A 16,716-nucleotide genomic window follows, 5' to 3' on the forward strand; every position below is an offset into this window, starting at 1 on the left:
TTGGATTTAACACTATCCCTAATTTCCCTTGTTAGCCACGGTTGAGCCACCTCCCCTTTTTATTTTTACGCCAGACAGGGATGTACAGTTGTTCTAGTTCATCCATGTGATCTTTAAATGTCTGCCATTGCCTATCTACCGTCAACCCTTTAAGTAACATTCGCCAGTCTGTCCTAGCCAGATCACGTCTCGTACCATCGAAGTTACCTTTCTTTAAGTTGAGGACCCTAGTCTCTGAATTAACTGTGTCACTTTCCATATTAATGAAGAATTCTACCAAATTATGGTCACTCTTCCCCAAGGGGCCTCGCATGACGAGATTGCTAATTAATCCTCTCTCATTATACAAGACCCAGTCTAGGATGGCCTGCTCTCTCATTGGTTCCTCGACATACTGGTCTAGAAAACCATCCCTTTTACACTCCAGGAAATCCTCCTCCACAGTATTGCTACCAGTTTGGTTAGCCCAATCTATATGTAGATTAAAGTCACCCATGATAACTGCTGTACCTTTATTGCACGCATCCCTAATTTCTTGTTTGATGCCATCCCCAACCTCACTACTACTTTCTTTTTATTTCTCTCTCGCTTGGCTTCTTCCTAATAACAGTTAACCAGAAAATGCATTTGTTCGATTTGCTGTTGATCAACCAACCCAGTAAATTAATTGCCAGACAGCATATCTGTCTGAGTCTAAATAACTGCAGGAAGCTACTGCCAGCACTTAGCTTGAGACATCTCTGAGGCATTCGATAAGGTACCACACAAAAGGTTACTGCAGAAGATAAAGGTTCGCGGACTCAGAGGAAATGTATTAGCATGGATAGAGAATTGGCTGGCGAACAGAAAGCAGAGAGTCGGGATAAATGGGACCTTTTCGGGTTGGAAATCGGTGGTTAGTGGTGTGCCACAGGGATCGGTGCTGGGACCACAACTGTTTACAATATACATAGATGACCTGGAAGAGGGGACAGAGTGTAGTGTAACAAAATTTGCAGATGACACAAAGATTAGTGGGAAAGCGGGTTGTGTAGAGGACACAGAGAGGCTGCAAAGAGATTTAGATAGGTTAAGCGAATGGGCTAAGGTTTGGCAGATGGAGTGCAATGTCGGAGATTGTGAGGTCATTCACCTTGGGGGAAAAAAAACAGTAAAAAGGGAATGTTGTTTGAATGGGGAGAGATTGCAACGTGCTGCAGTGCGGGGGGACCTGGGGGTCCTTGTGCATGGATCCCGGGAGGTTGGTTTGCAGGTGCAGCGGGTGGTCGGGGGGGGCGAATGGAATGTTGGCCTTCGTTGCGGGGGGGGGGGAGGGGTGGAGTGCGGGGGCGGGGGGGTCCTGCTGCAACTGTGCGGGGTGTTGGTGAGGCCGCACCTGGAGTACAGTTTTCGTCGCCTTACTTGGGGAGGGATGTGTTAGCTTTGGAGGGGGTGCAGAGACGGTTCGCTGGGCTGATTCCGGAGATGAGGGGGTTACCTTATGATGATAGATTGAGTAGACTGGGTCTTTACTTGTTGGAGTTCAGAAGAATGAGGGGTGATCTTATAGAAACATTTAAAATAATGAAGGGGATAGACAGAATAGAAGCAGAGAGGTTGTTTCCACTGGTCAGGGAGACTAGAACTAGGGGGCACAGCCTCAAAATACGGGGGAGCCAATTTAAAACCGAGTTGAGAAGGAATTTCTTCTCCCAGAGGGTTGTGAATCTGTGGAATTCTCTGCCCAAGGAAGCAGTTGAGGCTAGCTCATTGAATATATTCAAATCACAGATAGATAGATTTTTAACCAATAAGGAAATTAAGGGTTATGTGGAGCGGGTTGGTAAGTGGAGCTGAGTCCACGGCCAGATCAGCCATGATCTTGTTGGGTGGCGGAGCAGGCTCGAGGGGCTAGATGGCCTACTCCTGTTCCTAGTTCTTATGTTCTTATGTTCTTATTAATCACCCCTCATCCTTCTGAACTCCAACAAGTCAAGAGCCAGGGGTCACAGTCTGGGGATGGGGGGGTGGGCCATTTGGGGCCGAGATGGGGAGGGGCTTCTTCACCCAGGGAGTGGTGAGCCTGTGAAATTCTCTGCCACGGAGAGTTGTTGAGGCCAGTTAACTAAATGTATTCAAAAAGGAGTTAGATGTAGTCCTTACTACTTGGGGGATCAAGGGGTATGGCGAGAAAGCAGGAATTGGGTACTGAAGTTGCATGTTCAGCCATGAACTCATTGAATGGCGGTGCAGGCTCGAAGGGCCGAATGGCCTACTCCTGCACCTATTTCCTATGTTTTTATGTTTCTATGTTTGGTGGTCTGTACACAACTCCCATTAACATTTTCTGCCCTTTGGTGTTTTGCAGCTCTACCCATATAGATTCCACATCATCTAAGCTAATGTCCTTCCTTACTATTGCGTTAATCTCCTCTTTAACCAGTAACGCTACCCCACCTCCATTTCCTTTCTGTCTATCCTTCCTGAATATTGAATACCCCTGGATGTTGAGTTCCCAGCCTTGGTCACCCTGGAGCCATGTCTCCGTAATCTCAATTGCATCATATCCATTAACAGCTGTCTGCGCAGTTAATTCATCCACCTTATTACGAATGCTCCTCACATTGAGACTCAGAGCCTTCAGGCTTGATTTTTTTAGCACGCTTTGTCCTTTTAGAATTATGTTGTAATGAAGATTGAACATACATTATCAGATTGAGGGTCACGCTATAAACCAACAACACATTTATGTAATTAAACAAGTAAATGAACAGTATTCAGTACAAAATGTGTATGTATATTGCTAACAGCCTTCACTTTTCTACTCAAAGTCAAAACAACGAAGATGGTTTTTTCTCTTGACATAAAATGATCCTTGATACAGCGCCACTTACTTTGTGTGTGATGAAAAGCTTCCATGGAATTTCTGCCTTGGCCATTCTCTCTGCTGGTTTCAAATCCACTGACTCATTCAGTTCATGGAAGAAAATTTAAGCCCAAAATGGAAAGCTCTCGACAAAGAATTGTTGGCCCTGCCTCACGTACCAACCTGACCCATGTCTTCACCCCAGATATAACAATCCATCAAAACCAGTAGCCAGGATATCAATCACCTAGGTTGTGTAGAGTCGAATTGGATGGCTTCATTCATAGATCTATCCAAAATATTTTGAATTACCTGCTAAACAGGTCTTTATACAAGTAATGGGCTCAAGTTTCCACATGATTTGCGCCTGATTTTTAGGAGCAACTGGTGGAGAACGGACTATCTTAGAAATCGCAATTCTCCACATTTTTTTTCTGCAGTTCTAGTCAGGTAGAACAGTTCTACTTTGGAACAGAATTTTTTCTTCAAAAGGGGGCATGTCCGGCCACTGACGCCTGATTTCAAAGTTTCCACAGTGAAAACGTACTCCAAACTAACTTAGAATGGAGCAAGTGAAGATTTTTGTAGAACTGAAAAAACCTGTTCTACACATTAAAAAATCAGGCGCCCGTTCTTTCCCGCGGGGGGGGAGGAGGCGCCCGTTCTTCCCGCCGGGGGTGGGGGGGGGGGGGGAGAGTAGGCGCCCGTTCTTCCCATGGGGGGGGAGAGTAGGCGCCCGTTCTTCCCATGGGGGGGAGAGTAGGCGCCCGTTCTTCCCGCGGGGGGGGTAGGAGGCGCCCGTTCTTTCCCGCGGGGGGGGGGAGGCTCCCGTTCTTTCCCGCGGGGGGGGGGAGGCGCCCGTTCTTCCCGCGGTGGGGGGGGGAGGCGCCCGTTCTTTCCCGCGGGGGTGGGGGAGGAGACAGTGAGAAGGCTGCAAGTGCTGATGTGCTGATGGCAATGTGCTTTTATTTAAAAAAATTTCAAAAATTAAACAGCTACAAAGAACTACAAAAATGGCTGAGTGGCAATGTTTTTTTCACACTGCGCGTGCGCAAACGCTGCAACGCGCACGCGCAGCGTTGCCGGCAGGAAAAAAACTAATTTAAATAGTACCCGCCCCCTCCCACTTATAAAATCGGCGCGAGTGTAGGCTCCGCCCCCCTGGGCGCCACGCCAGGCAGACAAGGAGCTGCAGAACGCTCCAGAATCGCGAGTTTTTTTTTAGGCGCCAGCTCGGAGGGGCGCCCGTTTTTTATCGTGTGGAAACTTGGGCCCATAGTGTCAACAATCAAGCCATACATCCCAAGGACTTGCATATAGTATTTAGCTTACAGTCAGGTTATTATTAGTAGCCGAGTACAAGCCTCTGCCTTGTTTATGACAAGGTGAATAGTGGATCCACAAACAGACCCTGGTGTAGATCCTCTGGTTAATGTCCCAGGCAGAGTTTTTTTGCATTTATCATTACCTTTTCTTCTTTATTGCTACTTTAGTTAACAATCCAATTTCTGCCTGATCCAAAATTCTGATCGATATTTCATTCCCTGAATTTTTTGGGAGCATGTTTTGCTGATCTCTAGATATGTTGCAGATTCACAAGCTAAAATAATTCAACATGGAGTTCACAAATGGAGGCGGATGTAGAGAGTTCATAGAATCATACAACACAGAAGGAGGCCATTCGGCCCATCATGCTTATGCCAGCTATTTGAAAGAACAATCCAATTAGTCCCACAGCTTTGCTCTTTCCCCAGAGCCGTGCAGATTTTTCCTTTTCAAGTATTTATCCAATTTCCTTTTGAACATTATTATTGTATCTGCTTCCACCACCCTTTCAAGGCAGTGCATTCCAGACCATACAACTCATTGCAAAAATAAATTTCTCCTCATCTCCCCTCTGGTTGTTTTTCCAATAATCTTAAATCGGTGTCCTCTGGTTACTGACTCTCCTGCCATTGGAAACAATTCACTTAACACATCTGGCATTTCCTGATCTAACTTCTTATATAGCGGGGGAAAAATACTTCTGGACCCTTTACTTATATGTAGGTACTTGTACCTCTGCAGGAGACATCAAAAAGACAAAATTAATGATGGCATTTTTTACCCAAATATCACAGTCAGGTGGCATGGGCCTTTAGAGAACAAGGCCTTTGATTTTATTTCTCTGATGCTGAAGGCGGTGGGTTGTGTGCAGTTAAACAGTGACAACAACTTATATTTATATAGAGCTTTTAATGTAGTCAAAGGTCCCAAGTCGCTTCACAGGAGTGTTATTAAACAAAAGTTGACACCGAACCACATAAGGAGATAGTAGGGCAGAGCTTAGTCAAGGAGATAGCTTTTAAGGAGCGTCTTAAAGGAGGAAAGAGAGTTAGACACTGGAGAGGTTCAGGGAAGGAATTCCAGAGCTTCGGGCTTTGGCAGTTGAAGTCACGGCCGCCAATGGTGGAGCACTTAAAATCGGGGCTGGAGGAAATTACAAAGATAGGGAGGGACGAGGCCTTGGAGGGATTTGAAAACAAGGATGAGATTTTTTAAATTGAGGCGCTGCTTAACTGGGAGCTAATTTAGATCAGCACAGGGTTGATAGGTAAACGGGACTTGGTGCAAGTTAGGACACAGGCAACAGAGTTTGGGATGACCTCAAGTTTACAGAGGGTAGAACGTGGGAGGACGGCCAGGAGTGCATTGGAATAGTCAAGTCTAGAATTAACAAAGGGATGGATGAGCATTTCAGCAGCAGATGAGCTGAGGCAGGGAAGGAGTTGGGCGATGTTCCGGAGGTGGAAATAGGCGGTCTTAGTGATGCCGTCGGAAGCCCATCTTGAGGTCAAACACGACACCATGGTTGCAAACAGTCTGATTCAGCCTCAGACAGTTGCCAGGGAGAGGGATGAAGTCGGTGGCTTGGAAACAGAGTTTGTGGCAGGGACTGAAGATAATGCCTTCAGTCTTCCCAATATTTAAGGAGGAAATTTCTGCTCATCTAATACTGGATGTCGAACAAGCAGCCTGATAATTTAGAGATAGTGGAGGGGGTAAGAGATGTGGTGGTGAGGTCGGGCTTGGTGTCATCAGCATACATGTGGAAACATCACTGAGGGGAAGCATGTAGGTGAGTGATAGGAGGAGGCCAAGAATAGATCCTTGGGGGACACCAGAGGTAATGATGCGGGAGTGGGAAGAGAAGCAATTGCAGGTGATTCTCTGGCTATGACTGGATAGATAAGATTGGAACCAGGCAAGTGCAGTCCCACCCAGCTGGATGATGGTGGAGAGGCGTTGGAGGAGAATGAAGTGGTCAACATGTCAAAGGCTGCAGACAGGTCCAGAAGGACGAGGGAGGACAGTTTGCCTTTGTCACAATCACATAGGATGTCATTTGTGACTTTAATAAGAGCTGTTTTGGTACTGTAGTGGGGCGGAAATCTGATTGGAGGAATTCAAATATGGAGTTCCGGGAAAGATGGGATTTGAGAGGTGACAGCACATTCAAGGAATTTGGAGAGGAAAGGGTGGTTGGAGATGGGGTGGTAGTTTGCAAGGATGGAGGGATCAAGAATTGGATTTTTGAGGGGGGGGTTAATGATGGCAGATTTCAAGGATGGGGGACAGTAACTGAGGAGAGAGAAGCATTAACAATATCAGCTAACATGGGAGGCAGGAAGGGAAGTTTTGTGCTCAGCAGTTTAGTGGGAATGGGGTCGAGGGAGCAGGAGGTGGGTCTCATGGACATTGTGAGCTCAGAGAGGGCATGAGGGGAGAAATAAAAAAAGATGCAAGTTCAGGGCTATGGCAGGGGGGGAACCTTAGAGGAAGTTTGGCCCGGTGATCTAGGGGAAGTAACGGAAGCAGCAGAGGCAGCTGATCGGATGATCTCACTCTTATTGATAAAGAAGTCCATGCGCTCCTTGCACTTGTTGTTGGAGGTGAGGGTAGAGGAGACAGGGGAGTGGGTTTTAAGAAGACGGTTAGCAGTAGAGAAAGGAAGCCGGGGATTGTCTTTGCATTCCAGCATGATCCTGGAATAGTGAGCAATTTTGGCGGACGAGAGTAGGACCCGATAATGCTTTATGTGATTCAGTCGGATCTGGCAGTGAATGGTTAAACCATTTGTCCGCCATATCTGTTCAAAGGAGGTCTGGTACTATTTTTACTGAGATATAGCTACCATTTGTCATTTTACTTACATATGTTAAATTTCTTCCCACAGTGTGATAAATGAACAATCTGGTATAAACACTCCCGATTTTTTGCTATTTTCAAAACAATAGCGTTACTTCAGAGTTACAGGAAAATACAGAACAGAAAACAGTATCAAAGGAAACCTCACACCCACTGATTCAGATAGACAGCTCCTTTTTATCTCTTTCTGTTTTCGAAAATTGTTTACAAATTCTCAAGTAAAACAGACTCAAGTAGAAACACACTGCTGTATTGTTCAGTATTCTTTGTTTAAACATAAATCCATTTTTTTGCTTTGAACCTCTTTAAATGTTTAGGACTTTAGGTAAGCTGTTCTAATACAGTTACAACACTGGCAACTACCCAACACTGGCAATTACCCAACACTGTGGAAAATGGCTGAGGTACGTCCTATCCTCATAAAGCAGGACAAATCCCACCCAGCCAATTACCGCCTTATCTCCCAATCATCAGCAAAGCGATAGAAGAAGTCATCAACAGTGCTATGAAGTGGCACTTACTCACCAATAACCTGCTCACCGATGCTCAGTTTCAGTTCTGCTAGAGTTTCTCGGCTCCAGACCTGGTCCAAAAATAGACATAAGAGCTGAAGTGAGTTTGACTGCTCCAGGCAGCAAGGCAGCATTCGACCGAGTGTGGCACCTAGGAGCCCTAGTAAACCCAAAGTCAGTGGGGAACGGGAGAAAACTCTATAGTGGTTGGAGTCATACATCACACAAAAAAAGATGGTTGTGGCCAATGTTCTCTCTAATCTTTCTATGGGCCTCGTGGCCCATTTAACAGGCTGCACGGCCCATTAAAAATTTTGCGCATGCGCAGTTATCCCATTTAAAAACCGGTGAGCTGTTGAGCCAGCTGTGCAGGAGCTCCAGAGCGTGGGGCGGTCCTGCAGCTTAAAGGGAACATTGGTTTTGGCTGTTGGAGGCCGATCATTTCAGCCCCACATCTTTGCTGCTGGTGTTCCTCATGGCATCGTTCTGGGCTAGATCTACAGCTACTTCCTCAATGGCCTTCCCTCCACCATAAGGTCAGACGTGGGTCTGTTCGCTGATGATTGCACAGTGTTCATCTCCATTAACAATTTCTCAGATAATGAAGCAGCCCGTGCCCACAACAACAAAAGTCGATTAAAAGTCTATTCTGCATAAAATGTAAACACAATAAAAAATAAAGCAATTATAGTAGGAACCACAATAGTTTTTGATAAGTGCTGATAAGAGCCATAAATGCAACGATCAGTTATTCTACCTCCAGGCTTGGGTTAATAAGTGGCAAGTAACATTCATGTCGCACAAGTGCCAGGCAATGACCATCTCCAACAAGACAGAGCCTAACTACTTCCATTTGACATTCACTGGCATTACCATTGCCATGTCCTTCATCATCAATATCCTGGAGGTCACCATTGACCAGAAACTCAGTTGGACCAGCCACATAAATGGCTACAGGAGCAGGTCAGAGGCTGGATATTCTGCGGCGTGGCTCATCTTTCCATCACCTACAAGGCACAAGTCAGGAGTGTGATAAAAATACTTTTCAGTTGCCTCGATGGTTACAGCTGTAACAACACTTAGAAATATTCACATCATCCAGGACAAAGCAGACCACTGGATTGGCATTCCATATATTACTTTAAACATCCACCCTGTCCAGTATGTTGCAGCAACTCGCCAAGGCTTCCTCAACATCACCTTCCAAACACCTGAACTCCAGTGCCTGGAAGAAAAAGGGTAGCAGGTGCATGGGAAGAAACACCATCAACTCCCAGTTCCTCTCCAACTCACACACCATCCTGGTGTAGATATCTATCACTCTTCCTTCATTGTCGCTGGGTCAAAATCCTAGAACTCACTAAAACTGTGGGAGCACCTTCACCACATGATTGCAGTGGTTCAAGGCTCACCACCACCTTCTCAAGGGCAACTAGGGACGTGATCAATGTGATGCCCACATTAAATGGCAATCAATTTGCCACCAATTGGATGAATTCCACAGCCATTAATTTTGCCTCCGGAACCTATTGCGTATTTACAGGTCTGAAAATCATGTGCTTGTGTGTCTCAGCAGCAGTTCCCCACCACAACTTTTTTTAGATCAGGGAACTCAGTCCCTGACGGATTTACAGCCACCATCCGTGTGCTCGCGATCGAGGCTACCAGCAGTGGCATTTCACCAGACTATTTCTCAGTTATTGGTGGAAATGCTCACTGACATCAATGAATCATATTTTGAAGTGTTAGCATTATTTAATATGTCCCAAGAGTATTTAGTGTCATTTAGACTTCCTTAAAAACTTTATTTTCCTATCAAGCCCATCAAGAATTGTAAGCCGTTGATTATCCTATCGCTTTGTGGGTTATCAAAGTGCCCGTCAGGATCATGAATGTTAACTTTTGGACCTTTGGGTTGCAGACATTGAACTTTCATTAACATCTATTCCTCTGGTTCACAAAGCTGTGCATATGTGTGACTGTTTGGGCAATGCAGGGATACAAAGTGGAATGCTAACAGGCTATAGGATGTTGGGGCACATGCACGATTAAATTAGCTTTGACATTTTCTCTTCTCCCCAGTAAAAAAGAAATCCAGCATCGGGGACCTTAAAACTGCAGGTCTGAAGCTGAGTAGTTTTATGAATCTTGGGAAAAAGAAACCTATATCTGTGGAGATTCCCATTAACAATAAGAAGAACGTGGAAGCATCAGGTAGGCTCACTGTGGTTTTCCGAGTGTTCTGTAGCATGTAGAGTTACCGCCACCCTGTGGCACTTTGTGCTCATTAACTGTAAGGAGAAACTCTGGCACGGCTTCAAGCTGCCATTGCATTATCGATTGTGAATGGACTAACTGTTGTTAAAGATTGAATAGTACACTGCATCACTGTCAAGCAGATAACTGATTTTTCATGGTTTTTATAGGGGCGTGCAATTTATAGCGAGTGCAGTGAGCTGAACTACTGCCCCAAGCTATGTTTGAGGCAAAAACAGGAAATGCACAAGTGGTTAGCATCTGAAAGAGATGCTTCAGACAGAATCCTTAATCAAAATTTGAAATATTAGTGTATCTTCCCTTTCCAGATACTGACTGACCTGCACATTTCCAGCATTTTCCATTTTTATTTTAGATCCCAACATTTGTGTTTTTTCTTTTCATAACATTTTTAATGGCGGACCAGGCGCGATGACAGTGCCCACATTGTTTCCCAAGTTACTATCTGGCTAGGAATGGAATTGAAGGTTATCAGGATAAACATGGACAGAAATAGTGAAATGCCGTTAACTTTCTTAACCAGATATTCAATCCAGCTTCTTTTTTTAATAATCATTCCAGCGTTGATTGCTTTTGTTCAGAGTCTGTTCTACATTTCCACTGCTCTGTGAGAGAAAAAAATCTTCTGGTTGAAATGAGGAATGCTGCTGGTAGACAGGAGAAGGGGAAAATTCTGACTCAGCAAGTACTTATGGGCGACTTGATATTTCTTCCCAAAAAAGTAGACAAGGTCCTCCTGATTGTGAGAAGCCTGGATGGCTAAAATCCTGAACCACTGAGGATAATTAATCAAAAAGAAAACAAACGTATTGTTCTGTATGGCATTAAGGATCCGATCCCCTTAGGCAATCGCAACTAGTCCAGGAGATCCTTCTGGCCTCATATACTTGTCTAGCCTCCCTTTAAAAGCTTCTATACTATTTCCTTCAACCAGGGGACATAGATTTAAAGTAATTAGGGGGAAGTTTAGAGGAGATATGAGGGGAAATTTCTTTCATTCTATGATTTTATGAAGTCTGCAATCCCCCATCGGAGAAATCATCTCTTCCCCTTTCTGTTCCTCGCTATCATCTGTGCACAAATCAGGAAACACACAGTACGTTTGTTCATTTTAATTCCATATTTATTTTTTGATCTTACATTTCATAACAATATATAGACACCCCACCCCACCACCCAAGACCATGTGATCTCCTGGGAGAGGCAAAAAAACAGACATAACAACTCAGGCCAATTTGAGAAATTCCTCTCCGACCCCCTTAGGCAATCGAAACTAGTCCAGGAGATCATTCTGGCCCTGGTAAGCCCATGCATTCTAAGACAACTGCTTTTCTACTTCCATTCTTAAACATTCACTCCCTCCACCACCGGCGCACCGTGGCTGCAGTGTGTACCATCTACAAGATGCACTGCAGCAACTTGTCAAGGCTTCTACTGCAGCGCCTCCCAAACCCACGACCTAGAAGGACAAGGGCAGCAGGTGCATGGGAACACCATCGCCTCCACGTTCCCCTCCAAGTCACACACCATCCTGACTTGGAAGTATATCGCCGTTCCTTCATCGTCACTGGGTCACAATCCTGGAACTCCCTCTCTTCCAGCACTGTGGGAGTACCTTCACTGCATGGACTGCAGTGGTTCAAGAAGGCGGCTCACCACCACCTTCTCAAGGGCAATTAGGGATGAACAATAAATGCTGGCCCTGCCATCGATGCCCACAACCTTCTTTCTTTCGCGGGGTGGTATGGGGTTGGCGCGTGCCCGATGGGGAGGGAACAAGGGCGGGACGGAAACCCGTTTCTGCTGCTCCCTGCCCTACGGCAATTTCTAATGGGTCGGCCCATCTGCCTGCCCCGGTCGGAAAGGCCTTACCGCCCCATTGCTGCAATCTTAGAAGTGGCAGTAGACCTTAAGGAGGGGGGCAATTTCAGCCCTATTGACTTACCCCGCACCGAGTCTGAACTCACCAGAGTCCCACCCATATGCTGAAGCATTACCTGAAGAAACTGATGGCTGTAGCACAAATGCTTGGAGAACACAGATACTGCAACAAAAAAGGCCTGTGGAAACGTTACTGGCAGAGTGATAGTCATTCAGAAGGCTCAACTGTTGTAACCTTTGAGACGCTGCCCAATGATAATACTTGGATCGGGGAACCATCTACCATGATGGCACCTGCCAGTATGCCCACTAGTAGATGGTTCCTGGATCCAAGCATTAATGGGCAGCGTCTCGAAGGTTACTTGTTGCAAACTACCTGCAGCATCTGTGAAGAGAAACAGAGTTAACATTTCGGGTCTGTAACTCTGAGGCAGAACTGGGAAAGTTCGAGATGTAACAGGTTTTGAAGGAAGTGCAGGGGCCCTGAAAGGGGGAGGGGAGGAAAGAACAAAGGGTAGGGTCTGTGATAGGGTGGAAGGCAGGAGAGATTTACGAGACAAAAGGGATGATGAGTAAAAATGAGATGGTAATGGCACAAGTTAGGCAACAAAAGATGAGTGTAGATGGGGTGTAAATGGCGGAATCATCACCAGCTGCCATGGGAAAGAGAAAAAAAGGAGGGAGGGATTTGTGAAAAGAAAGGTGGAAAGGGAAAAAAAATATGGGCAGGGATTATGGTCTGAAATTGTTGAACTCGATATTGAGTCCAGAAGACTGTAAAGTGCCTAAACGAAAGATGAGGTGCTGTTCCTCGAGCTTACATTGAGCTCCATTGGAACAGTGTAGGAGGCTGAGGACAGAGAGGTCAGAGTGGGAGTGGAACAGAGAACTAAAGTGACAGGCGACCAGAAGCTCGGGGTCACGCTTATGGACTGAATGAAGGTGTTCTGCAAAGCAGTCACCAATTCTGTGTTTGATCTCCCCAATGTAGAGGAGACCACATCGTGAGCAGTGAATACAGTATATTAAAGAAAGTCCAAGTAAGTCGCTGTTTTACCTGGAAGGAGAGTTTGGGGCCCTGAAAAGTGGAAAGGATTAAATAAAAGAGCAGGTGTTGCATCTCCTGATGGGAAGATGGTGTGGGAAGGGGAGGGGGTGCTGGGGGTAATTATGGAGTGGACCAAGGTGTCGCAGAGGGAGTGGTCCCTTCAGAATGCTGAGAGGGGAGGGGAAGGGAAGATGTGATTGGTGGTGGGATCATGCTGGAGGTGGCAGATATGGCAGAGGATGATCCATTGAACATGGAGGCTGAAGTGGTAAAAGGTGAGGACAAGGGGAATCCTGTTGTGGTTCTGGGAGGGAGGGGAAGGGGTGAGAGCAGAGTGCAGGAAATAGAATGAACATGGTTGAGGGCCATATTAGCCACTAGTGGAGGAGAATCCTTGGTTGAGGAAAACAAAAGACTTATCAGAGGCACTAATGTAGAAGGTGGCGTCGCAGAGCAGATGCGACGGAGACGGGAAAATGGGAGAATGAATGGAGTCCTTACAGGATGCAGGGTGGGAGGAAGTGTAGTCCAGGTAGCTGTGGGAGTCAGTGGGCTTATAGTGAATCACAGCAGGTTAGGCAGCATCTCTGGAGAGAAAAACAGAGTTAAAGTTTCAGGTCGATGACCCTTCGTCAGAACTGGTGTTTGAAATGAATAGGTTCCAGCCTTCCTGCCTTCCATCCTAACCCAGAAATTCCCCTCCGCCTATTAGTGCTCCTTAAGAATCCGTTCATTTCAAACATTTTTCTCTCCGCAGTATTTGGTTTTGGCTTATAGTGGATGTTTGTCAATAGACTATCCCCAGGAATGGAGACAGAGAAGTTGAGGAAGGGAAGGGAAGAATCAGAGATGGACCATATGAAGGTGAGGGATAGTCTATTGACAAACATTCACTATAAGCCCACTGACTCCTACAGCTACCTGAACTACAATTCCTCCCACCCTGCATCCATTCTCCCACTTTCTCCGTCTCCTTCGCATCTACTCTGAATACGCCACCTTCTATATTAGCGCAAATTAGATGCAAAATGAATTACATTTTCTAGTTCAGGGCAAGAGCAAGAAATACCACCGATACAGTCATCAATGTACTGGAAAAAGAGGTGAGGGAGGGGAACCGAGTAGGACTGGAACAACGAATGTTCCACGTATCCCACGAAAAGGCAGGCATATCTAGGACCCATGCAGGTTTCCATAGCAACACCTTTAATTTGGAGGAAGCGAGTGGAGTCAAAGGAGAACTTGTTCAATGTGAGAACAAGTTCAGCCAGGTAGGTGATGGTGGATGGGGACTAGTTGGGCCATTTCTGAAGGATGAAGTGGAGGGCTGGATTTTCGGGTCTTCCACGCTCCATTTTCCACCTCGGAACGGTGGCAATGACGACAGTAAGGTGTTCTGGCTGGGCGGTCAGGCTCCAGTGCCTCACAGCGGTCCTCGCGCCCGGATTTGCGGCAGCATTGAACAGCACCGCCTGGAAGAGCTGTGCCGGTGTGCAATGCCTCTGGTTGCGACACCGCCGCGAGTTCTAACTCCTGCCCAACCTGTCCGCCTGAAAGCGCGCCTCACAATGACCGCCTGGGAAATCAGGGTGGTCCAACTATCCCATCAACGAAAAGGTGAGTAATGAGAGGTGAGTAATGGACCCCTAAGGTAAGTGTGATTGTTTTTTCTTTTTTCTTTTTTTTGCGACTTGCGTTTTGGTGGCATGGGCAATATTTTAGGAATGTTTCTGTGGTTTTTTGTTGTTTATTCGATTAGGTCAAGAGAAAAGAGACCCAGCCTGTTTATCCGTTCCTGATAGGTATATCCTCGCATTTCTGGTATCATCCTTGTAAATCTTCTGTGCACCCTCTCAATGCCTCTATATCCTTTTTATAACGGAGTGATTATTTGCACTATTTTCTTGTGCGTTCCGTGCCTGCCCGCCCTGGACTCCGCCCCTGTCCTTCCGCGCATGCACAGACTCCTCGAACATGACACTGGAAGTCGGGCATGAAGCGTGAGCTGGAATTGTGTCACATGTGTCGAGCTATGGATTATCTTCAGGACTTTTGCCAAAAATATCGCTGTGATTATCTACACAAACATTTTCGCTACCTTCTGTGGGAGAGAAAACATTGGAGGTGGAAGAGAGAGAGACTGCAGGGGTGGGGGGGTGGGGGCATGGAGAGAGGGGGGGGTGGAGAGAGAGAGACAGCGGGGTGGGGGGGGAGAGAGACTGGGGGCAGAGAGGGGAGAGAGAAAGAGAATGGGGGGGAGAAAGAAAGATACGGGGATGGGGGAGAGAGAGATAGGGGGAGAGAGGGAGCGAGATGGGGGGGTGAGAGATGGGGAGGGGGAAAGGGGGGAGATAGAGAGAGAGATACGGGGATGGGGAGAGAGAGAGAGAAACGGGGACGTTGGGGGGGGGCAAGAGAGAGAGAGATGGGGATGGGGGAGAGAGAGAGATGGGGATGGGGGAGAGAGAGAAACAAAGGTGGAGAGAGAGAGACGGGGGGGGCATGGGAGAGGGGATTGGAGGGGAGAGAGGGAGAGGGAACTCAGGGAAGATGGATCGTGTTCTTCCAACCCCATCCCCATCCCCTTTACACCCACACCCGATTTCTCAGAAAGCTCGGCGCATGTGTTACTATTCCTCTTCATACCTAATAAACCTCTTAACAATCTGTGACCCACACACAATGTCCCATCTATGGTGACGCGGTGCGGACTGGAGGGGTAAAATCAAGAATGAGCTGGGGGGGATCAGGAACTTGGGCTGGGATGGGGCAGGAATGTGGGCTGGGATGGGGCAGGAATGTGGGCTGGGGGGCTTGAACTTGGGCTGGGCGTGTCAGGAACTTGGGCTGGGATGGGGCAGGAACTTGTGCGGGGAGGGAGGAGCTCTCTGCTGTCTGGAGACTGCAGTCAGAATGGCTCGAATTACACTTTGCAAAGTCACTGAGAACTTGGGCTGGGTGGTTCTAATTACACGTTCCAGAGAAACTGCTAGGTGTGTATTATCCTCCAAGGGGACCAGTCAGCAATCGGGTTATGTGATCATGGAGAGCCAATCAGAGCATTTTGTAGTGCAAATAAGCACGTTCTTTTTATAATATGGCAACCAGAATTGTACGCAGTACTCTAAGTGTGGTCTAACCAAGGTATGATACAAGTTTAGTATAGCTTCACTACTTTTCAGTTCTATCCCTCTAGAAATAAACCTGAGTGTTTGATTTGCTTTTTTGATGGCCTTGTTAACCTGTGTCTCAACTTTTAGTGATTTGTGTATTTGTACTCTGAGATCCCTTTGCTCTTCTACCCCATTTAGATTTGCATTTTCCAAATAATATACGACCTCCCTATATTTCTTACCAAAGTGTAATAAGTTAACCAAGAAGTTAATTGTATGTGGTTATGTTTTTATTTATGTATGTGGTGTGAACGATGTGTGCAGACTTGCATTCTTCTTTTGACAGGGTATTTGAATGTATTTATGAACAGCCAATGGCGGACTCGTTGGTGTCAAGTTAAAAATGGACTTATTCACTTCTACCAAGACAAGAGCAAAAACAAAGATATTCAACATCCTCTGAGCCTAGAAGGCTGTGAGGTTATTCCTGACTCTACTCCAGAACATTTATATTCCTTCCGCATTCTGCATGATGGTGAGGAAGTAGCTTCTCTAGAGGTAATTTTAACCCTACACAGTATTGGTATTGTCAGTCTCAGTCTAGGTCGCAGTGAATGCTATAGGTGAGGTTTTGGTTAATTCATGTTTTGAGTTTAAAATTCAAATCATCCAAAGCCTTGTGTCTAAATTTTATAGCTGTTTGTAAGTCAAGCTGACATTTATATCCATGCTCTTTAGCTAACCCTACTAGTATAGTTATAGAGTCATTTCACCTATGCTAAGAATCATGGGTAAGACCTATTGCCATTTGAATTTGCAAACTACTGACCAGCCACATTGAGCACGACCATA

The 16,716-nt window shown here is 46.1% G+C and overlaps 1 protein-coding gene across 3 annotated transcripts in view; it reads left to right on the forward strand.

The window, feature by feature from the left end:
• Positions 1-16,716, forward strand: part of afap1l2 (actin filament associated protein 1-like 2) — a 304,943-nt gene that overhangs the window by 257,710 nt on the left and 30,517 nt on the right. For all 3 annotated transcript variants that reach the window (XM_070876591.1, XM_070876593.1, XM_070876592.1), the window contains 2 exons: positions 9,628-9,759; positions 16,211-16,422. In XM_070876591.1, coding sequence (XP_070732692.1) covers positions 9,628-9,759; positions 16,211-16,422 — 344 coding nt within the window. The remainder of the gene's footprint in view (positions 1-9,627; positions 9,760-16,210; positions 16,423-16,716) is intronic.

This window comes from Pristiophorus japonicus, chromosome 3 (assembly GCF_044704955.1).
Source record: "Pristiophorus japonicus isolate sPriJap1 chromosome 3, sPriJap1.hap1, whole genome shotgun sequence".
Taxonomy (NCBI): domain Eukaryota; kingdom Metazoa; phylum Chordata; class Chondrichthyes; family Pristiophoridae; genus Pristiophorus; species Pristiophorus japonicus.